The sequence below is a fragment of the Mrakia frigida genome (genome assembly GCF_051309035.1).
Source record: "Mrakia frigida strain ATCC 22029 unplaced genomic scaffold BDY24scaffold_53, whole genome shotgun sequence".
NCBI lineage: Eukaryota > Fungi > Basidiomycota > Tremellomycetes > Cystofilobasidiales > Mrakiaceae > Mrakia > Mrakia frigida.
The window spans coordinates 30,051-51,339 of record NW_027481228.1 but is presented as its reverse complement, the minus strand read 5'-3'; the positions used below and the strand labels follow the sequence as shown (position 1 = coordinate 51,339).

Genomic DNA, 21,289 nt, shown 5'->3' with positions numbered 1-21,289 from the left:
TAGCTGCATCGTCGCAAATTTTCGATCTCGGATCTTGGGCGAAAAAAGCTGCAGCAGCCAAGTCGGAAGCAAACCAAAACGAAGGAGGAGAAACACGATCGCGTCTCTCCCCTTCTCCCCCTCCCCCAGAGGTTCAGCAACCCCGCTCTCGTTCTCCGATCTGGCCAACCTCTCGTCCTCCTCGCATCGAGAAAAAGTCCAGCTTCATCATGTTCAACCCCTTTGCTGTCCGAAGCGAAAGAGCCAAACTTGCGAGCTGCTTCGCTCTCTCTCTCCCAACCATCAAACAGCCAAACAACTTCATCAACCGACTTCTCCCTTCTTCAGCCCTTCGTTTCCTCCCCTAAATCCATCTGCATCACCATGTCCTCCTCTTCCAACTCCTCCTCCTCCATAAACTCTCCCTCCCTTGATGTTCCCTCCCTCGATGGTCTCGGCCTCTCCAGTTCCGACTCTGCCTCGTCCTCCTCGAGCGACATGACTCTTCGAGACTACCAGAGTGAGTCTAGATTCGTCGGGTCTTCCTTCGAGTCCCTCCTCGCTGACCTGTCACCCCAACCGTGTTTCTTCTCTCCCTCGCAGCCGAGATGCAAGAGTGAGTTCGAGGTCGGCGGGTCTCTCCGCGTTCGCGACGAGCACCTCGTTTTTCTCGTCCCGTTCTGATACTCGTTCGCATTTCTCCCTCTCTCTCAGCTACCACCGAGGACTCTGGAAGGAGGCTTCTTACAAGCAAGACCTCAAGAATCTCAAGAAGGAGCTCAAGATTCGAAACGCTTGATTTCCAGCCCCGGCGTCGAAAAGCTCATCGTCTCCCTCTCTTCGCTCTGCCTTCAACAAAGCGTCTCAACTCCTCGCTCCTTCTCAACCTACTCCTCACTTTGCATATCATCAGAACCTTCGACTTTTCGTAGCTTCGCTTCATCCTCTTTCGTCTCCTGCTTCGCTCGTTCGTTTGTCTGTCTTGCCTCTTTCTCTACCCTTGTTTGTTTCCGCCTTCTCCTTCTCTTCTCTTCTACGTAAGAAACCTTTTCTATTGTACCTTGCTTCGCTTCCTTCGGCCAAAGAAAGATATCTCTCCTTCTGCTCTGGCCGCTCGCGACGCCGGCGTAATTGAACTCGAGGACCTCGACTTTTTTCTTTGGTCACTCGTGCAACAGCTTTCCCTTCCTGCCTTTACGACTACTGATCGGATACGGCTTTTCGTCTACAGGCCCTTGAAAGCTTGAACCCTACTGTCGGGCGTTGTGCGTCCAGGCTTCCTCATTTGATGAGTGGAGAAAACGAAACGCGGACCGTCGTCGTTGGACGGTCTAGACTTCACCCTCTGCTACTGAAGAAGGAGTTCGAAGGTTTCTCACCCGTTTTATATATGCACTCCTCCCGTGATGAAAACCCTTAGCATTGCATCAGAGGAGGGTAACGAGACAGACGACGAGTGCGACGCGCTTCGCCTCCTCCTCTCTTTTTCTCCCTACTACTGATCGAGCTTTCCCACTAAACCGTCAAGCCCCTGGACCCAATGGTTTGCATTCAGAGATCTTCTCTGCTCCGGCTTCCCGTTTAGCCCAAATCGCAGTAGTCTATCGACCAAAGCGCGGTCTCGGACGATGCGTCGCTCCTCCGCTCTCTCTCTACTGTACTTCCCCCCAATAGGTACATCAGCGAGTCAATCAACGAAAACATCCCAGCAATCCTCGGCTGAATCGACCCGTTCTGTCTCCCTTCTTCGAGCGTCGAGCTCGACTACTGATCGACCCCCGTCTCCTCCCTCCCTCGCTCTCCATACCTGCTCTCCCCCTCCCTCTCCAGGCCTTTCAACTCAACCCCAGCCCATAAAGTGTAGCGAAATGGCCGCTTGTGCCGTGAAATTCATCTGTGTACGAACTCCTCGGACGCGGGAAGTGCGACGAGGGCGAGAAGGAGGAGGAGAAAGTGACGCGTCTGTCTGTTGAGCTCGGTTCCCCCTTCGCCTCTGTCACCCAAGTAGTGAGAGGTGGGCTAGTACTGTGAGAGATGATACTCATCCAAACTCCTCCTCACCCTTCCAACAACCTCCTAACCTCCTCCCATCCCTCCCCGTTCGCCTGTGCCATTTCGAGAGCCGTCGTCCCATCTGAGTCTCGCAGGGTGCGATCTGCACCCTTTGAGAGGAGGAACCGAACGAGTTCTGAGTGATTTCGATCGGAGGCGAGGTGGAGAGGGGAGTAGCCCTGCGTTGGATCGAAGAAGACGACGCGTCGCAGAAAGAGAGAGCAAGCGACGATCAGCGAAGGAGACGGATCGCAGAGTGAAGAGGGAAGAACAGAACGAACGTAAGGATCTAGGGAGTTGATAGACGAAGGATTCGAGGCGAGGAAGGTTTCGAGAAGAGCTAGGGAAGGGTTGATGATATGGGAATGAGGTGGTTTGTCTTCGTCGCTGAGAAAAACGAGAAAGGGACGAGAGGAAGTCAGCGGAGCTCGCAAGACAGATAGAGCGATGGAGTTGCATGAACTCACTCCTCTGTGGACTCCTCTCCCTCTCGAGACATCTGACTGACAGCTCCTCCCATCCCTCCTCCTCCTCCAACACCAGCACCGGACGACGACGACTGACCAACGAGCTCACTCCTCTTCTTCCCCTCCGAGTTCTGCCTCCTCCTCAGCTCCTCTTCCTCATCATCGTCGTCAGAGAGACGTTCTAGATCTACGCTATCCCGATTTCCTTCGTCCTTGAGACCTTGTTCGGTTGCTGGTCGAAAGGAAACGAGGGAAGGAGAGATGGTGAGCTCGAGCTTTCCTTTCCTGTCCTCTCGATCACTCTCGACCTCGTTGCTACCGCAAAGCTACACTCACTCGTAAACCCAAGCCCCCTAACGATCTCTACATACTCCCTCCTCCCTTGAGCTTCAGCCTGTTCTCCTCCCTCTTCTCCGAATCTCTTCGCCAAAGCTGCCCAAGCGTCCCACTTGGCCCGTCCTTCGAGATCCCAGAAACTCGGTCGACTCGTGGCTGGAGAGGTGAGGTGAGTGGTGCAGAGTTTGTAGAGAGCATAGAGCTAGATTAAGGATATGAGAGCGGTGAGTTTCGAGGATGTTTCTACGGCGAGGAGAGGGAAGGGAAGGAAGGTGCGAGCTCACCTGGAGTTTGGTTGACGAAGAAAGAGAAGCTGCTGAAGGAGTTGAAGTGAGATGAACGGAAGCTGCTAGGAAGAGAGCTTGAGAGGGAGCTGCTGCCGAAGAGGCGAACGTGTTCATTTTGTAGGTGTCCAGAGCAGGGAGGGAGAGTGACGGTTGGCGGGAAGGGAGGAAGGAACGAAAGCTCACCCGTCGTCTCAAGTCGCCGCCTGCCAACCTCGATATTCCTCGACATGACCTTCGAGCCCATTGTTGCGATCCGAATTCATCGCTCTCGTAGCATACAAACATATCAGATCGCCTTCAAAAAAAGGTCATGAAAAAGAGAGAGCGAAAGGAGCAAAAGATCGAGTGAGAAAAGAGGAGTACGAAGACGAAGAAAGGACCGAACATGGCCAAGTAGTAGACGAGAAAAAAGGCGTAGGAGAGGAAAAACACGAGAGATAGGGATTAAGACACGGACCCAAAGAAAAAGGAGAGAAGAATCGGATACCGTAGCGCAGTGGCAAGAGAGAGGGTGAGAAGAGAGAGAGAGAGAGAGCTAAAACGAAAGGTTTGTGTGCGAGTGGAGAGTCGTGTTCGTCCTAAAGATACATATGTTCGAAGGGAGTGGTAGCTGAAGTGTGTGTAGGTATGAGGGAGAAAGGATAAAACGAAGTGCGAAGCAGAAACCCGCGTCGTCGTCGAAGCAAGAGGACGAGGGGAGGGCGCCTACGACCGCGGACTCGAAGCAGCAGCGGTTTGCTTTTCTGCCCAGTCGACTTGGATCCGTTGGAGGGACTCAAAGAGGCGACGAAGCTTGGAATCCTGTGAGGAGGAAGAGAAGGAGGGTAGACGCGTCAGTTTGAGGTTCAGGAGGAGGAACGAGAGGCGTGAGAGGAGACAAACCTCTGACGCGTCGGGATTGCTCTGAGCATGAAGTACCAGTTCCTTGAGATGTTCCAACGAGATAGCTGTTGAGCCGGGAGGGATCGTTTCCAGTGGCGTAGGGATCTTCTCCTTCTCTACTCGGACGAAAAAGCGACAGCGAAGAAAAAGTCGTCAGTCTTCCCGTCTCGTTCTTTCTCTGTGTCCGCCTCACCTCGACGATCCAGTCTACGAAGGTAAAAATGAACAAAAGAACTCACTCAGCCAAGGCTTCAAGAACGGATCCTCCAGCAACTGAGCAATCGTCGGTCTCTCCTTCTCTCCAAACTTGAAACACCTCTTCATCGCCGCAATCGCACTTGAATCGACCGGACTCGTCAACTCGGGATCGAACGGCGGAGGAGGAGCATCGGGAGGAGCGTAACCGATGGTTGGGGTGGAGGTAGGAGGGTACTTGATCTGGTAATCGGGGTTGGTGATGGCTCGAAGTTTGGACGGGTGGTCCTTGAACTCGCCGAAAGGGAGGCGACCGTAGATCATCTGGTAGAGAATGCATCCTAGAGCCCAGACGTCCGTCGGACGACCAAGCTGGAAGGACAAGAAAAGAGACGGAGGAAAGGGAGGTCAGTCGAGGGCGAAGGCGGAGGAAGAGGAAAGACGAGGAGGATCGAGAACGAAGATGGCAAGACTCACAGCCATCTGCTGACCAGCTTCTGAACGTATCACACTCTCGGGAGACATGTAGTTGAGGGTTCCGATCTACGAGGAGACGGAAGGAGATAAGGACACCGAGAGACGCGTCAGTCAAGGGAGACGCGACGCGGTTTCGAGCTTAGGGAACGGCGAGGCTGGACGTACCTGAGCGTCTCTCCTAGCATGAACAGTATGCTCCTCTATCGCATGAGAGATTCCAAAGTCGATGATCTTGAGGGCTCCTCGGACGAGAACGAAGTTGGCGGGCTTGAGATCCGTGTGAATGATTCCTCGATCGTGGCAGACTTGAACGCACTCGAGCATCTACGAAGGGCAAACGAGCACAGAAAGGGAACACAGGTCAGCGTAGCTTTGAGAGAGCGAAGACAGTGGAGTCGACAATGGCTAATCAGGAGACGTACCTGGAGCCAGAACAGTCCGACGAAGTTCATGTTCAACCTCTTGCCCTTCTGCTCCTCCAGCAACCTCGAGAAATCGACCTCTCCGTATTCCATCACCTGGAATACCGAACAAAGCAATCGAGTGCAAAGATGGAGTCAGCTCAACTTCGTCTTCAACGACAACCTCTCCTCGACCGAACTCGAGGACTCACCACATAAAGCGTCTTCGGCAGCTTCCTTCCCCTCTCATTTAGCACCGTCTCATCCTCGTACATCTGAATAACCTTGTCGTTCCCTCTCAGACTCCTCAGCAACGCAACCTCGTTCTCGTAGCTCTTGATCGCTTCGTTGTCGAGCTTGTGAAGCGAGACCTTCTTGATGGCGACGACGGTGTGGTTCTTGTCGATAGCTTTGAAGACTCGAGAGGATCCTCCTCGTCCGACGAGGCAGAGCTTTTGGTAAGGGACTCCTTTGACCTGGATGGCGAGGGGATGGCGAGCACAAGACGAGAACAGGGACGTCAGCGAGAAGGGACGAGACGCGTCGAGAAAGGGAGAGAAGGCAATGAACGAACAATGATCGTATCCTTATCCGTCGGCGAAGGAGGAAGAAGTTGCTGTTGTTGCTGAAGGTACTGCTGCTGCTGCTGAGGGTACTGCTGCATCATCGACGAACCCATCGTCGACCCCGTCAAAGGCTCGTAGTGTCCACCTTGAGGTCCTCCAGGCATCGGCCGAACCGTCTGTTGTTGGTACTGCTGCTGCTGTTCTCCTGGGTAGATCGGCTGCTGGTGCTCCTGCTGCTGCTGCTGCGGTTGTAGTGGATATCCGTTCGTCGAGGCGTAACGAGGATCTTGTATCGGAGGAGGTTGAGGTTGGTACTGCTGATGCGATTGCGGTTGAGAGAGTGGAGGAGGCGGTGGAGGTCGATGAGGTTCGTGTTGGAGGGAGTAGGAGCTGTAGGGTTCCGGAGAAGGTGCGATTGGGAGGACGTCGTTGCCGACCGATGGAGGTTTTGAGCGAGGAGGAGTGGGAGGTCGGTAGCCGTGGGAGGAAGTGGCTCTCGAGTGTCCTCCGACGTTTTCGTGGTGGTCTATCGACGAGGACGAAGCGGAAAGATGACGGGAGTAGGGTGGATCGGAAGGAGGTGAAGCTGCTGGTGTAGATGGAGAGTAGCGATGGCGAGATTTCTGACGATGAGGATCCGAGGATTCCGAGGGAAGGTGGTGGGAGGAAGAAGAGGAAGAGGGTGATGGCGGTTGATGTTGGAGTTGAGCTACCGATGGGAGTGGTGAGCGGGAAGGAGGAGAATGTCGTTGATGTTGAAGTGACGATGAAGGAACGACTGTTTGGGTTTGGGTCTGAGGTGAAGAGGAGGACGAGGACGAGGAGGGTGTCGACGAGGAGTAGTCCGTTTCTGTTTCTTCGACGATGGCCGTTGGATGATTTGGAACGGCGTTGCGTAGCGAAGAGGGGAAGGATGAAGAGTGGGAGTGGGATGAGGAGGAGGACAGCGACGAGGGTTGAAGGTGAGATGTCGAACGAGCAGCGGAGGAAGAGGAGGACGCTCGATTCGTGAGGGAGAGCGAGTCATCGTGGTTGAATTCTGACGAGGAAGTGGCGGGTGGTGGATGAGCTGCTTGTGAAGAGGAGGACAACATCGAAAGGGAAGCTGCTGGTGATATCCGAGGGTGTTCCAGAGCTGCAGCTTTGACTGAAAGAGCGAAAAAGAAAAGGGAAGGCGCGTCAGACGGCGGTCGAGCTCACTTTCCTTCCCTTCTTCTCCCTTCCCTTCAATCCTTGCAAGACTCATCCAAACTCACCTCGTCCAGCCTCCTCCGCTTCCTTAGCCAACCTCTCCCTATCCTCCCTCTCCGCCTGCTCCCTCATCTCTGCCTGCTTCTCCTTGGACATCCTGACGGGCATTCCGAGAGGTTGCCTCGTCGGTCTGGTTTCGCTCAAAGGAATCCTGAACCGAGAGGTGGGTCCTGGAGTGGTGGTGGTGGTCGAGGTGTTTGCTGTTCGAGAGGTGAAGTTGGACGTGGTTGCAGAAGTAGATTTATCGAAGGAGGAGGTGGATTGGAGAGGAGGACGAGAGGAGGAGCGAGGAAGGGAGGAGGAAGAAGGAGAAGTGTCGTGGGTTGAGGTGGAGGGTGAGAGCTGGGTGAAAGATAGGGAGAGAGAAGGGAGGGAGTATGTATAAATCAGCAGAAGTTTGTGAGGACTCCAACACGAGCGACGGTGAGAAAAGGAGAACAGAAAGAAACGCAACACTCACGTCGTATGGAGGTCGAGTCGACATGGTTTCAGTCCCTCCTGCTGCCCATCCATCCTCCCCTGGTCCAGCCCTTCTCTCTCCACCCAAAGCGGTCCCTCCCAGACTAGCGTAAGGCACCGAAACGACGCGTCCGAACGCTCTACTTCTCCCTAAACCGAGCTCGCTCGCACTTGTTGACCTTTCCGCCGTCGATCCTCCCGAAGGACCCAACGAGGTCGTAGCCGTCAGAGGTTGACGTGGTTTGGGGTATAAAGAAAAGGTGGAAACTTCCTTCTTAGTTGCTGCTGCGGAAAAGTAGTAGTTTGAGTCCGAGGAAGGAGGAGTGACGGCTGAGGAGGAGGAGTGAGCTGAAGAGAGGAGGGAGGAGGAGGAGGGCGAAGAAGAGTCGAGCGAAGGTGGTGTTGGTTTGAAGGAGGAAGTGTAAGGTCGTTGGTAAGAAAGAGCTGCAGATACAGGGAGTGGTGGTGGTACGTTCTCTAGATCGGAATCAAAAGAGTCGTTGCCGGTGGACCAGGATGGAGGAGGATGGTGATGGGAGGAGGAGGAAGGAGAAGCGGAGGAAGAAGGCATGCTGGCACTTCGAGAATGGCTGTTGAGGGAGGATCCAGAGGTGGAGCGAGGCATGGAGGAAGTCATCGTTGTCTTCCCCAGTCGAAAAGAGAGACGAGAAGAAGAGAGGGAAGGAGAGGGAGGTGACGAGGTCGAGGGGGTTGGAGGAAGGAAGAGCTCAGCAAGAGCGAACGCGTTTGTTTTTCGTTTGCCCCGTTTTTATATATTCAGAGTCCTCTTTCTCAGTGACATTCTTCAGAGCAGTACATATCGGTTCAGCGGACACATCAGTCTCAGCGAAGAAGTACCGAAAACATTCGTGCCCTGACTTCCGAGCCTGCTCGACTTCCGAGCAACCTCCCTCCTCCCCTGTTCAACGACGTGCTTCCCGTCTCGACCTCGAACCCTCCCTTCGAAAAGAATGCTCCGAGCCGCTTCGTCTTCGCCACATCCTGAGAGAGTGAGATGGGGAAGGGAGCTGGGTCGTTTCAACGAAGGGGGATGGCAGGGCGCCTCGACCCAGCGAAACCAACAGAATTCATCAAAGAGAGAGTAGAGAAGACAACGTCACAGGATCAACTTGTGTGCGGACCAGCAAAGCGAAAGAGAGATCGTAAGAAGAGAAAGAAGGCAAAGAAATATCACGACGCGGCGACAACGACGACGAGTCTACTGGTGCTCGAGCAAGACGAGCACCTCCTCGGATCCTATAGCTTCCTCGAGAGCGACCTTCTCCTTAGTAGTAGAGGTGGTACTGCATCGAGAAGCGAGAATCGAGTCAGTGGTGCGAGTGAAGAGAGAGGAAGAAGGAGGGAGAGGTTCAAACTCACGCGACGACGTAGGCGGGAGGAGAGGCAGCAGCAAGAACAGCAGCAGCTCGTCTAGCTTTGCAGGCCTTGTTTCGAACGACGAGTCGTCGAGTGATGGTGAAGAGCATCTTTGAGAGAAACGCGAAGAACGTGAAGGGAGGAAGAGTCAGCGCAGGGAGAGGGAAAGGAAGGTGACGGCGTCGGTTGAGAGAACGAGGGAGGACGTACACCGAAGAGGGACTAAAGAAGGAAGACAGACAGAGAATCAGAATAGAGGTCAGACGAGATCGCAGAAGGGTCCTCGAGACTCACCATCAAACCAAACCCAAAGACGAAGGAGAGGAACGCAGCCTCGGCGGGCTCAAGCTGTTCGATAGCTCGGTCGAGCCTTCCAGCGAACGAGGACTTCCATTCCTTGTGCTGGTGGTGGTGATGGTGTCCGTGAGCGTGAGCATGTCCAGTCCTGAGCTCGGTAGGCTCAGCGGGGAGCTAAATATGTCGAGAAAGAAGGGATCAGCCGTTGAAACGACGGAGAGAGGGAAGAGAAAGGGAGGAAAAGGCTGACCTCGACCTCAACGTCAGAAACGAGAGAGGCATCCAAGTCGATAGGAAGGATGTAGATCAGATCCGAGTCCATAGGAATCTTCTCAGCCTCTCCATAGATCTTGAACCTGTCCTTGTTCTTCCCCATCCACTGATCCCAAAGCTCAGCAAGGGAAGAAGGTCGTGGTTCCCTTCCTCCTCCTCCTCCACCGAACCTCTGGAGGAAGCCTCCTTCAGCCTTCTTGATCCCCCCGTGGCAAGGCTGTCGAGATTCGAGATGGTTGGGGAGGTTATCCTTTTTCTCCTGAGTACGAGAGATGGAGGATCTGTCGAGTCTGTGAGGAGCTTCTCCGGAGAGAGCGAGGATCGAGGTAGGGACGAGGAGGAGAGCTGAGACAAGGGAAGGGAGGCGAACAAAGGGACGCTGATCAGCCTTCGAGGTTTCGGATAGGATCTCAGTTATCTAGAAGAGGCGAAGTCTGCTCACCGAGAGCAGTAAGTTTCATGGTTTGAAAGAGTAGCAGAGAGGGTGGTGGTTGGGGGTGAGAGGGCAGCGCAGGTCGTTTCGAGACCTGGGCCGAGTCGTGACGACGGATTTTCACTTTATCTCCTCTCCCTCGACCGACGTGCCCTGATAGAGAAGGAGACATGAACATATCTCACTAAGGAGGGAGAAACGGCGGAGCGAGCTGCGACTTTAAATGAAGAAAAGAAGGGGAACGAGATCGCAAAACGACGTAAGACAAGGGCAGATCGCTGAGACATCCCTCAAAGCTTCTCATCCGTAGGGATCGAGTCGGAAGCAAAAGTAGCCTTCTCCGACGACGGGATATCTTCGTCCTTCTGCTGGCGGCCAGGGTACTCGAAGACGGATCGTGAGTCGATGGGAGACCTGCCAGGTTGAGAACGACGCAAAGAAGAACGAAGAGGAACGTCAGCATGACGGGATTTTTTTAAAGAGACAGAGGAAGAAAAGGAAGGCTCGCTGAGTAGAGAAGCGACTTACTTGGGAGCGGAGGAAGGAAGAGCGGCTCTTCGAGCAGCACACGCTCGGCGTCGGACGAAGAGTTGACGAGCGATCTTGACGAGGATCTGAAGAAACGAGAGAGAGAGGATGATGCAATTAGAAAGAGTAGAGGAGAATCTGAAATGAAGCGGGGTGAAGACTCACCGAGAATAGAGACTGAACAGAAGAGGAGAAAGAAGAGACGAATTGATCAGCGACGCGTCCTCTTGTCGAACTCGCTCGCACTCTTCGAAGATCAAACACACACCAAGACCGACTCCAAAGATTAAAGCGACGATGTAGGCCTCCTCGTTGGTCATCCTTTGGAGAGTGGAATGCAATCGGGCAGCGATGTTCTTGTGAAGATGTCGAAGATGATGGCAAGGAGCGTGTCGAGGTCCTTGATGCTCCCAGTCGCAGTACGTGTACTTGATGGGGTTCTTTGCGACCGGAGGATGGGAGTAGAGTCCGCCTTGCCCGAAGGAAGAAGGATTCTGTAGAAGGAGGGACGAACGAAATCTCAGCCGTCGGTCGAAAAGACGCGTTTTTCGACGACGACACATGGCTGTTTCCCTCCGTCTCTAAGAAAAACACGCGATGCGTACCACGGTACGGTTTTTATCCTTCAAGAACTTTTCTCGAGCACGCTCCTGCGAGACAGCGGAAAAAAAAGGGAGAGCTCGTCAGCCGTTGCGTTTCGTTCTACTGCTCTTGCTCTCCCCCCTCCTGGAAACATTCACCTGCTCGACCCTCCTCAAGTCATCCGCCGTAGTGACAGGTCTCATCTCACCAGGAGGTCCTCCTCCGTGGCTTGCTATGATCACTCTCCACTTGCCCGTCGAATCCTTGAACCGAAGCAGGACTTCGGAACGAACGCTTCCTCCGACCATCCTGACAGCGGGGATAGGAGCGTCGGGGTCTTCCTCTCGAAGTACTCCGTCCCCGAGACTGACCCAGTGGAAGGAGGGGGTGAACTCAAAGGCAGAAGGGTCGCCAAACGAGGGGAGAGGCGAGGGAGGAGAGGCGAGTCCGAAGAAGGTGAGGAGGGAGTGGAAGAAGGACGAAGAAGCTAGGACTGGGTCCAGAGGACGAGGGTTCTTCACGTCACATCGAGGTCCACCGAGCTGAGGAAGAAAACAAGAAGAGGACGGACCAAAGAGAGAAGCAGCAAACGGAGGAGGTTCAGTGGACGTTCGCGAGGAGAGGTCAGAGGAGGACGCAGAGCTCACACCAGTACCAAGAGGAGTTCGTCCAAGAGCGACAGAGTCCTCGTAGATCATCTTGGAATCGATCACGTTCTGAGGAGAAATGGAAGGGGGAGGAGAGGAGAAGAACAGATCAGCCTTCAGGACCGCGTCGTCGAGAGCGAAAAACTCGAATCGAGAGCTCTCACCTCTCTGACCGACACAAGATCCTGCCAAACCTTCCGGGGTCGACTCCCAGCATCTGAAGATCCTGCGACCTGGATGGTCGTGACCCTCTCGACTCCATCGAAGTCGCAGAAGATCAATCTCGAGACTTCCTTTCGACTCTCCCCTTCCCACCTCGTCACTCCTTCACCGATGTAGACCCATTCTCCAGCTTCTCCTTGAGATCTGAACCATATACGAGGGTCGCCACCGTAGTCGATAGGAGGAGAGAGGGTGGAAGGGATGCTGGAAGGGGTGGAAGCGGGTCTGGAAGGTCGCCTGTGAGCTCGATCCTCTTGCTCTGTCAAGATCCATGCGCCGGAGGGACCAGGAGGGCTGACGCTTCCGTAGATGCTTTGAGCTGGAGAAGGACGGCTGACGCTGGCGAGAGTGGATGAGACGAGGACTATAGGAGGACGAAGAAGGAAGAGAAACAAAAGAAGGAGAAGGAGGAAGGAGGAGGTCAGCTTCATTCGTCCTTCCTTCTCCCACTCTCTTGTACTGCCCTCTACGACACCACTCCAGCGGAATGATAGATTACTCACCTGTGGCAGCCACTACAGAAGCAGTGAGGACTTTCATCCTGGTGATGGTTGGGAAGGGAAGGGAGAGGAAGGAAAGGACGTCTTTGACCTGTCGTGAAGCTCAAAACAGGAAGGCGCAGACTCGTGAGTCACCGAGAGCGTTTCAAGAAAATCTTCTGGTCGACTGAGTTGTTGAGAAGAACAGAATATTATCTTGCTAACGTTTGTAGACGACCTCGTGGCGACACAAGATCGTCTTTTCTGATGACTGAAGGCAAGGAGATCGCGTCGGGCTCAACTGTTTTGTTTCTCTCGTTCTTCACCGCTGTTTTTTTTTCGGGCTTCAATCTACTGTAGAGCGAAAATATGGACTCCTTGACTTTCGAGGAGGCAGTTGCACCGACTCAGCAACCACGAGAAGCTTTGAGCCTGCGAAAGCGTGGATCTCTCGACGCGTCGAGAACGCATGCATCCGCAAAGGTCGACTTCCCGTCAACGGCTTTGTATTGGACGCCTTTCCTGATGAATGCACCGCAAATTTGAACCTAGTACTGAACAGAAAGATGACTGATGAGATTACAGGAAGCGGGGACGCGTCCGAAGATAAACGAAAACAAAAGACAGGGAAGACAACGCAAGCAGAAGGAGAGGGACAGGTCTAAAAGATATATTGGTAACACTGGTTATCATTAAAGGGACGAGAAAGGACGGTCGTGAAGAAATGCAAGCGTAGTAAGTGGCCAAATCGAAAGAACGAGAGACAGAGAGAGCGAGAGAGAGAGAAGCAGCGACAGCGAGCGAATGACTGAACGAGAAATGTAGCGTAGATCAAGCTGGAACGTCGAACACAAAGACAAGAAACTAAATAAGCACACTAGTCTACGCACGACGTCCGAGGTAGCCGTCTCCTTCTTCGCGTCCCTGCGTCGACGTCGGTTCTTCTCCGAAAGATGGTTGGGTTTGAGAGGACTCCTCCGTCTCGGAGCGGGAAGAGAAGCGTTTGGCCTTGGGAGGGTCGGAAGTGACGAAGCTCTCTTCTCGGTAGGTCGAGGTGGGACGAGATCGGCTGGATCGCTTCTCCATTTCGTTCTCGAGCCTGACGGAGTGAGGTCTTCGCTGAGAGTCCAAGTCGAGGTCCTCCGCGTCCATAGGTGCCGACGGAGTGTGTCGTTTCCAGATGATTCCCCAGACTGAAAAGAGGGAAGAGCGAAGGGGTCAGTTCGAGCTCGAGGATTCAGAAAGAGGAGAGGACGCGTCGACTCACAGAGGTTGTAAATGATCCCAAAGAACAACAACACAACAGCAAGTCCCCAAACCGCAATCACTACAAGCCCGAGAACCGTCCTAATGATGCCCGAGAGGGTAAAGAACTGCTCCAAGAAGCCGATCATCATCCCCATCGCCACCAATCTGAACACGCTCAACGTCGCGCTCAACCAGTCTCCCTTCTTGTTCGTGTGAGGTCTGAACGCGACGAGGAGGACCAACGTCAACCCCTCGACGATGACGAGACCGATGATTTGAACGGCTCCGTGTCCTTGAGCGAAAGCGATGAGGCACGCCTTAGCGAAGGTCGAGAAGAGGATGGGGAGAAGCCAGAACGAGTGCAGGGGGGAGCGGTACTGTTGGTAGAGGGCCGAGCAGAGAGGTCGGAAGGTAGGGAATGGGGAGAACATGGATTTGTGGTATTGAACGACGGTTTGGTAGGATTGGGAGTCGGCTGCGAAATCCGAGGGGGAGGTGGAGATGGAAATGGTCGAGTTTCGACGCGATGTTGAGTTTCGCCTCGAGGAGTGAGTGATTGGGATTGAGGAGTGAGATCGACGGTTGGCGAGGAGGAGAGTACCCTCGGCAACGAGGAGAGTAGCGAGGGTGATGAAGAGGACCAGGGCTGCGAGGAGGATAGTAAGCCAGGTGTCGTTGAGGGTGAATTGGTAGAGGGAGAAGATGGCGACGGGGAAGAAGACCATGAGGGACTGCGAGAGAAGAAAACTAGGGTCAGCTACTTGTAGCAGCAAGGTTGAAGGATGAAGAAAGACTCACAATCCTGAGAATATTCGTCACCACCAACAACCCAAAGTTCTTCCTCAACCTCCAAGCCCAGCCCTCCCCTACGACGACGCGTTTCTCTCCCTTCCACGTAACCTTCCTTCCCCCGTGCGTAGCCCCCATCACCACCAGCCAAAGGATCAAGTGCAATCCAGCAAACACCAACCAAATGAACATCCAGGTGAAGAGGACGGTGAAGAAGGCGTTGGCGACGGGGATATCGAGCGAGTTGAGGTAGATCGGGATTCCGGAGGGAAGGCTTGTCGTTGAGTTAGAGGAGGCTTCATCAGGGAGAGCAGCTCGACGGAGGAGGGAGAGAGGGTTGAGGTGATTGGAGGGTAGCGAGTAGGCTGAGGGAAGAAGAAGGTCTTCGGACCGCTTGACGAAAGGGAAAGGGAACGAGAGTCCTGGGAAAGTTGAGATGTTGAGGGGAGCCTCGCCTCCGATGGGGACGGTGTAGGTAGAGTTACTGTTGACGAAAGCGGCTGCTGGATAGGCTTGGCTGTAAAGGAAAGGAAAGAGGAGACGAAAACAAGGAGCGGAAGGTCAGCTCGTGTTCGAACGAAAGAGAACGAGACGCGACGAACCTGGTGAGCTTCCCTCCCGTGATAGACCTCGCCCGATCGATAGCACTCTGAACTTTTGCGGTCGAGAAGATCCCCAGAGCCCACTGGAAGTTGAGGACAAAGGCTCTGTAGGTTGAAGGGAACTCGAGCGAGAGCAAGCCCGTCGCGGCGATCGACTGGAACATGAAGATCACGTCGACGACTCTCCATTGCCCAGGACTCGAGCTTCCCGTCACCAGCTCTGCTCGATCCTTGAGCTTGGGATCCGACCTCGAGATGTTCCAAGCCGTATGGAACCACGAAACGAGGACGGCGAGAAGCGCGACTCCGGCTGTCGACCAGAGGAAGGCGGGGAGACGAGTCGTCCAACCGTTTGAGAGCGAAGCTTCGACGCAACCGACGAGTTCGTTGGTGACGACGTCGATGAACTTGACTCGGGCGTAAGCTTCGAGGTCTGGGACGGTGTAGGCGATGGAGGGGAGGGAGGAGGTGTCCTCTTCGGTGAGAGGAAGGTTCGTCCCAACTGTCGAAAAGGGAAATAGGAAGTGAGCGGGGAAAAGGTCAGTCACGATCTCTGCCTTCTATTAGTGCAGCAATCGGAAAGCTACTCACTAGAGAAGCTGATCTCAGGGAGAGGGCAAAGGAGTCCTCCGAGGATGTCGCAGAAGTTGAAGGTCGTGTCGAGGATAGACATATCGTAGGCGTAGATCTCGATCTCGATGGCGAGATTGATTCTGGTGAGAGACGCGATCGCTAGGGTGATGTAAGCGGACTGAGTTGTACCAGAAGAGAGCAACGATCAGCTTTGGGAGACGGCGAAAGGAAGGAGGTCGGAGGGACGAACGTTGTTTTGCTCGTAGTACTGAAAGGCGAAGTCTTGCACCTGGATGCCGTTGGGGGCGGAGCAGTAGGTTGCTGTTGAGGTGTCTATCAGAATCGGAACCGGAATTGGGGGAGGAAAGCGAAGTCAACAAGCTGTCTCGAGAAAAAGGACGGCGCGAAGGTGAGCTCTCAGCTTTCTGGATTCCTCCCTTGGCTCTCCTTCCGTCCTCCTTTTCCCATGTAGCGATCCTTCCTTCGAGTCCAAATCTCGAAGTCGAAGCAGGAGAAAGGCAGCACCTGAGGCTTGCGACATGAAAAGAAGGTTAATATGTAGAACTTCACTCACAAAGAACGTTTCCAAGGCCCGTTGAGTTCGAGGTCGAGTTGTTGCTCGTGTCTTGAGCATCGACGCTTCCTGCCACCAAGAACGCCAGACCGACGAGAGAGCGCGAGATCCCTCTACGGAGTAAAGATGGGACCATGAGAAGAGAGCGAGCTTGCGAGCGGTGGTGGTGGTTGACGAGAAGGAGCAGAGGAACAGGCTCTGGGCCAGAGGTCCTTCGAAAGGGAACTGATCGAGGCTCGAGGATCGCCATGGCCTGCGTCAAATCTTCGCATTGACGCGTCATCATTGACGAGTGATAAGAAAGTGAAGATATCCCTGAGGAAGAGCAAAAGATCAAGCGAAAGTCAGCAAAGGAGAGCCGCAACGTCGAGGAGAACGGAGATCCGAAGAGGTGCGAGAGGAAATCCTCGTCCGTCGTCTCCCTTCGTTCCTCCCATCCTCCTCCTCCTCGCAGGTTGCCTGTCGGACTCCTCTTCGAGGTCTCGAACGAGGAAACAGTTTCAAGGTTTTGACAGATCTCGACAGACCTCTCCAAGAGAAGAAGGGGGACATTGCAAAGACGGAGACGGCCCCCGCCTTCTTTTCTTCTTTTCTCCTCCTCCCTTCTCTTTTTTCGCGTACCTGCTGAGATCGTAGTGTTGAGACAGTAGCCAGCCTTCGTGGCGAGATGAGGATCGATGCGACTTGTGAGCAAGAAAGAACAGGGAGAACGAACCAATCAGTTGTCGTTCGGATCGACGGATCTCAACGCGTCTCTCGGACCTTCTCCCTTCGACCCTCCTTTTCTCGAACAACAATGCAACGGTGAAGAGGAAAATATGCTGACTTTGAAACAGGCCTGGACGAGTGAATCTGAGAGGTCTGCGACCCGACTGCACCAGCTCAGCCGCTTCCTCCCGCTGAAGAAAGAAGGAAGGGCGACTCTAAACTGAGGGTTGCGAGAAAAAGAGCTAAGAAAGCAGAGAGGCATGCAAAATCGTCAGAAAAGAGAAGAAATCATTAAAGTCGTACGAACCGAGCCCAAACGAAAGAGGCAGATCAAAGACGAACGCGCCTTCGACCCGTCGTCCCTCCCTCCCTCCCTCTCAAAGCATCCCAACCCAAACGCTCTTCTTCCTCCACTCCTCCACCCTCTCTGTCGGAACCCAACCCTCGTCCCCAGCCGGAACCTTGATCCTTCCACCGCTCTTTCCAGCCATCTCACTTAACTCCCTCCTCCCGCTCTCGGCTGGCCTCTCCAGCACCACTTTCTTCACGCCCTGCACCGTCCCAAACACCGCTCTCACTTGATCCGTATTCCGAACTCCAATCAACGTGATCTCGACCGTCGGCGAAGGGAAGGAGAGCGATTTGAGGAGCGCTGGATGGAAAGGTTTGAGTGCGATGGAGTAGTTGAGGGACGAAGTGGGAGAGTTGGGAGGGAAGGAGAGGGTGAGTTTGGTGAGTTTGGGGAGGAGGGGAGTAGAGTTGGGTACGAAAGGTAGTTTCCGACCTCGTTTGCTGGAGATGTCGTGCAAGGCGAGGACCATATCGATTCTCGAAAGATCCGACGCGTCTTTGGGTCCTGCGGCGTGGATCTCGAGTTCCTCGACGGCGTCGTAGTCTTCCTTCCTTCGAGCGGTTCCAGAGAACGAGCGAAGTTCCGTGGGTGAGCCAGAGGTGAAGAAGGAGTTCCAGCCTTGGGTTGAGCGGAGGGAGACGACGCGGTAGAGGATGGGTCGAGCGACGGAGTGGAAGAGTTTGGAGGTGAGGAGGATGGAGAGATTGGAGAGGCAGAAGGGATCGATGGTTTGGAGGAAGATGAGATAGAGGACGGAGGAAGGAAGGTGAGCGATGGTGAGGTTCCGAGAGGGTGGAGCAGGAGGCGGAGGGGAGGAAGTGGTGCTGGCGACGACGACGAACGAAGGCCGAGGAGGAGGAGGAGCTGCGTTGGTCGAGGTAGGAGGATTGGGGCGAGGTAGGGATTCGGGAGTTGGTGGAAGGGGCATCTGTAAGATTCGAAGACGGAGAGGGAAGAAGAGGTATCAGTTCCGAGCCTCAGAAACGAGCAAGACGAAAGGAGAGACAGGCGACTCACCGCGACCACTCGCTTCTCTCGCTCTCCAACTTCTTCTCCCTTCCTTCCCACGTCGACTGCCATCACCACCTTGCTCGCCTTCTCCAACCCGACATCCACAGCAGCAGCACCCTCTTCACCACCATCGTCGCCCGCCAGCTCGTCAACCTCCTCCTCTTCCTCTTCCTCCTCCTCTCGCACGACCGGTAGCGATGCGACGAACCCACCAACTCCGCCAACCTCACTCAGTCTCAGCCCATCTCCATCATCCTCTTCGAACCCAAGCCCTATCCCACCTCCTCCCTCTTCCTCATACACCCAACCCGTCTCTCCCTCTCCCTCGCCTTCTTCCCTCCCTCTCACCAACGAAGCAGGAGGACCACTCTCCTCTCCCACCTTCACCATCCCACCTCCTCCCCAGAAATCTACAACCATCCCTTGCTCCGTCTCCTTCTGCTCCTCAGGATCCTCTGCGAGTTCGTCCTTCTCCATCGACGCGTCCTCGAAAGCGAGCAGCCCACCTCGCCGTTCTTCTTCCTCCTGCTTGACTCGTTCATACCCATCGAGAGGGTCGACGGCGTTGGAGAAGAAGTCATCTGCTGTGTCGTCTCCGTAGACGTCTTTGATCCGAGGACGAGTTGCGGCGGCGGTCGAGGCGGGTTGGGAGGAGGAGGAGGGAGGGCCGAAGGGTTGGAAGACGAAAGGAGCGGTTTGAGAGGAGCGAGGTGGCGAGGACGATTTGGGAGGAGGGGAAGGGGAAGGAGTTGGTTTTGGTTCGGTTGGTGGTTGAGAGGCGGGAGGAGGAAGAGCGGCGTAGCGGTACTGGGCGAGCTTCTCTGCCGCTGTTGGAGAAGAGGACGACGAGGAAGAGGAGGAGGGATGGTTGGACTTCCGTGGTGGATCTGAGGATCGGATGACCGGTGGAGGAACGACTTCCGAGCGTGGCCGGGAGGTTGATGGTACTGGTGAAGGTGCGACGGGACGAGGTTGAGCTCCTCCTTTTGACGTGGACGAGGGAGACGAAGAGACGCGTCCTCCCGGCGACTCTGGTGCTGCTGCTGAGAGCCGTTCTTGAAGAGCGAGGAGCCTCGACGGGGATGGAAGGTAGTTTGGAGTGTTCGGAGGAGGGTGAGGAGGAGAAGAAGACGTGGTAGGAGTCTCTAGTGGAGTTGTCGTCTTCGTCGGAAGATCGATGGAAGCGAGGAGGTCGTCAGGAAACAACATGGAGGAGAACTCGTCCTCCTCCTCGTCCAAGGCGGGTGGTACGACTGGGGTGAGGTTGGCAGAGGGAGCGACTTGAGGTCCGAGGGGTTTGAAGCGTTGTCGTTTTGAAGAGGAGGAGGACGAGGAGGGAGGGGCGGTGGTGTTTGGACGAGGAGGAGCAGGAAGGGTCGTTGCTGACGAGTTGGCAGCCGAAGTGGATGGCTGGAGATGGTGTTGTTTGGGGGAGGTTGAAGGAGCTGGTGGTCTGCTCTGCTTCGACTTGAGATCCACTTCTCGTAGGAAAGCATCGTCCCACTCGGGTCCTTCGTCGAGCTCGTCCTCCTCCTCGTCGTCCTCCCTCCTCCTCTCCTTCCCCTTGCCCTTGCCCTTCTCCAACACCGGTTCCATCGCCCTCCCCTTCCCCTTGTCCACCTTCTTGGTATAAACGATCCTCAACTTCTCTCCCGACGAGATCTCCTCTTCTGCCACCGTCGCTCCGAGCTCGAGCTCCTCCTCCTCGAGCCAAACCGAGAGGCTCTCCTTCTGGCTCAAAGGAAGCTTGGATTTGACCAGATACGTATGGATCAGAGCCGATATCTTGGTGGAAGAGACGACCTTGATCTTGAGAGGAGTAGTAGAGGAGGAGGAGACAGGTGGAAGGAGTTGAAGCTTGATCGACATGGCGAGAGGAGGGGAAGCTGAGCTGGAAGGAAAGGAAGTTGGTTCTGTTCAGTGGCTCGTTCGAAGGAAGATTTTCTCAGAGTGATCTGGGTGGGATGGATGCTCACTAGTACTTTGGGTCTAGTCTTCAGTCCTCCAGGAGTGAGAGGTCGATTCCATGGGAAGAAGGTTGGGTGGGAGTCGGTGGAGAGGGAAGGAACGAGTCGAGCTCAACACTTTCGCACCGTCTCTCCCTCGCGACGGGCGATCGCAGACAGAAAAACTTGCTTTCTAGCTCCTGTTATGTTATCATAGAGGCGTAGACATCCTCTCTTGTTGACCTAGTTGTACAAATTGTGGTTGAACGAACGCGAACTGTCGAGAAGAAGAGAAGGCGACGACCCATCAAGATCGCGAGCAAAACAAAGCGTGTGTCTACCCAACATTCCTTCTCCTGAGGTGCTGTGAACAGAGGAATCGAAGAAAAGGAGGAGCGAGGTTCAGTTCAAGATCTGAAACCGAAGAGAGGCCAGGAGGAGAAAAGGGAGGGAGACTCAGACGGGGAGGGACGCGTGGACGACGTACCTCGACGGAACGACCCTTCGACGGCCTGCATCAGAGTCGAACGAAGCGAACAGTCAGCGATGATGTATATAAATATTAGTTGACAGGCAAAAATAAGGGAAAGAGTCTGGTCGAACTCACTCAAGTCGCCTTCCCAGCCTCATGCCAGCTCAGTCCCGAGCCAACGACCCTGTCGTAGCTCCTGAGGAGATGCCACAGCGCTGTTGCTGGCACATCCTCCATCAACTCCTTGGGTACATCTGAAGGCGACGTGTTCCTAGACTTGCCTAAGGCAGAATCGTGAACGGACGTCGGGAAGTAGGCGTAACAGCTCTTGGCCAACCCTTCCTGCCCATGACTCGCTGCGATGGCCCAAACCTCTAGAGGCTTCTCCTTGACGTGCTTGAACATCTCCTCGCATAGTCTGGTCGCTCCAACGTCGACGTCGTACTTGGTGCAGATCTTCCTGATCTCGAGGAGGCGGTCGAAGGCGAGACCGGACGGAGGAGGGGAGCTCGTTCGATGGATGAAACGGAGGAAGTCTTCAAAGAGGGAGCTGTCCTCGTCGATCTTGAGGATGTCCTTGGAAGAGGAGGAAGAGGAGTGAGGGAGAGAGAGGATGTTCTTGAAGACTTGAGAGGAGGCGGAGAGGTAGAGGGTTTCGACGTAGAACTGAAGGGAGGGGGTTTGGAGGATGAGATCGTGCGAAGAAGAGTTGAAGAACGTAGAGACATTGATGGGGAAGGAGGACGAAGTATTGGAGGAATGGGAGGAAGAAGAAGGAGGAGGGATCTTGGAGACGGTTGTAGTAGACATGGTGAAGAGGGAAG

General features: G+C 54.6%; 5 protein-coding genes across 5 annotated transcripts; all 5 read right to left on the bottom strand.

Annotated features, from left to right (window-relative positions):
* Nucleotides 1-2,036: 2,036 nt before the first annotated feature.
* BDY24DRAFT_419220 (acyl CoA binding protein-domain-containing protein) lies at nucleotides 2,037-3,235 on the bottom strand (the record flags this gene model as incomplete). The annotated part of the gene is made up of 5 exons (XM_076643949.1): nucleotides 2,037-2,210; nucleotides 2,313-2,418; nucleotides 2,499-2,730; nucleotides 2,835-3,036; nucleotides 3,119-3,235. The coding sequence occupies 5 exons, from the start codon at nucleotides 3,233-3,235 to the stop codon at nucleotides 2,037-2,039; spliced, it is 831 nt and encodes a 276-aa protein (XP_076492239.1).
* Nucleotides 3,236-4,210: 975 nt separating this feature from the next.
* On the bottom strand, nucleotides 4,211-5,558 carry MPS1 (serine/threonine/tyrosine protein kinase MPS1; the record flags this gene model as incomplete). The annotated part of the gene is made up of 6 exons (XM_076637607.1): nucleotides 4,211-4,355; nucleotides 4,437-4,570; nucleotides 4,676-4,741; nucleotides 4,841-4,999; nucleotides 5,098-5,193; nucleotides 5,289-5,558. Coding segments are annotated over 6 exons (870 nt in total), but the record flags the coding sequence as incomplete, so codon positions are not given.
* Nucleotides 5,559-8,443: 2,885 nt separating this feature from the next.
* On the bottom strand, nucleotides 8,444-9,908 carry BDY24DRAFT_404523 (uncharacterized protein). The gene is made up of 6 exons (XM_076642513.1): nucleotides 9,742-9,908; nucleotides 9,277-9,644; nucleotides 9,024-9,200; nucleotides 8,940-8,951; nucleotides 8,733-8,839; nucleotides 8,444-8,656 (listed from the first exon to the last, which is right to left on the bottom strand). The coding sequence occupies exons 1-6, from the start codon at nucleotides 9,902-9,904 to the stop codon at nucleotides 8,572-8,574; spliced, it is 912 nt and encodes a 303-aa protein (XP_076492237.1). The 5' UTR covers nucleotides 9,905-9,908; the 3' UTR covers nucleotides 8,444-8,571.
* Nucleotides 9,887-12,270, bottom strand: BDY24DRAFT_404518 (uncharacterized protein). The gene is made up of 9 exons (XM_076642512.1): nucleotides 12,215-12,270; nucleotides 11,654-12,075; nucleotides 11,490-11,558; nucleotides 11,001-11,384; nucleotides 10,866-10,910; nucleotides 10,529-10,754; nucleotides 10,426-10,437; nucleotides 10,261-10,346; nucleotides 9,887-10,146 (listed from the first exon to the last, which is right to left on the bottom strand). The coding sequence occupies exons 1-9, from the start codon at nucleotides 12,249-12,251 to the stop codon at nucleotides 10,033-10,035; spliced, it is 1,395 nt and encodes a 464-aa protein (XP_076492236.1). The 5' UTR covers nucleotides 12,252-12,270; the 3' UTR covers nucleotides 9,887-10,032.
* An 802-nt stretch (nucleotides 12,271-13,072) lies between these two features.
* BDY24DRAFT_419216 (uncharacterized protein) lies at nucleotides 13,073-21,275 on the bottom strand (the record flags this gene model as incomplete). Its single annotated transcript, XM_076643948.1, has 12 exons — nucleotides 13,073-13,383; nucleotides 13,458-14,169; nucleotides 14,237-14,744; nucleotides 14,830-15,331; nucleotides 15,421-15,580; nucleotides 15,653-15,735; nucleotides 15,977-16,291; nucleotides 16,598-16,659; nucleotides 17,099-17,964; nucleotides 18,054-19,933; nucleotides 20,481-20,505; nucleotides 20,646-21,275. The coding sequence occupies 12 exons, from the start codon at nucleotides 21,273-21,275 to the stop codon at nucleotides 13,073-13,075; spliced, it is 6,054 nt and encodes a 2,017-aa protein (XP_076492235.1).
* Nucleotides 21,276-21,289: the final 14 nt, after the last annotated feature.

What these genes read in the sequence shown, in the direction of transcription:
- BDY24DRAFT_404523 (XM_076642513.1), bottom strand. Translation starts at nt 9,904, where the DNA reads ATGTCTCCTTCTCTATCAGGGCACGTCGGTCGAGGGAGAGGAGATAAA. An exon ending in TTTCTGACGTTGAGGTCGAG is followed by an intron (nt 9,201 to 9,276) that starts GTCAGCCTTTTC and finishes CGACATATTTAG; the next exon opens with CTCCCCGCTGAGCCTACCGA. An exon ending in CCTCCCGCCTACGTCGTCGC is followed by an intron (nt 8,657 to 8,732) that starts GTGAGTTTGAAC and finishes TTCTCGATGCAG; the next exon opens with TACCACCTCTACTACTAAGG.
- BDY24DRAFT_404518 (XM_076642512.1), bottom strand. Translation starts at nt 12,251, where the DNA reads ATGAAAGTCCTCACTGCTTCTGTAGTGGCTGCCACAG. An exon ending in AGGATAAAAACCGTACCGTG is followed by an intron (nt 10,755 to 10,865) that starts GTACGCATCGCG and finishes CTCCTTCTACAG; the next exon opens with AATCCTTCTTCCTTCGGGCA. An exon ending in CTTCCTTCCTCCGCTCCCAA is followed by an intron (nt 10,147 to 10,260) that starts GTAAGTCGCTTC and finishes TCAACCTGGCAG; the next exon opens with GTCTCCCATCGACTCACGAT.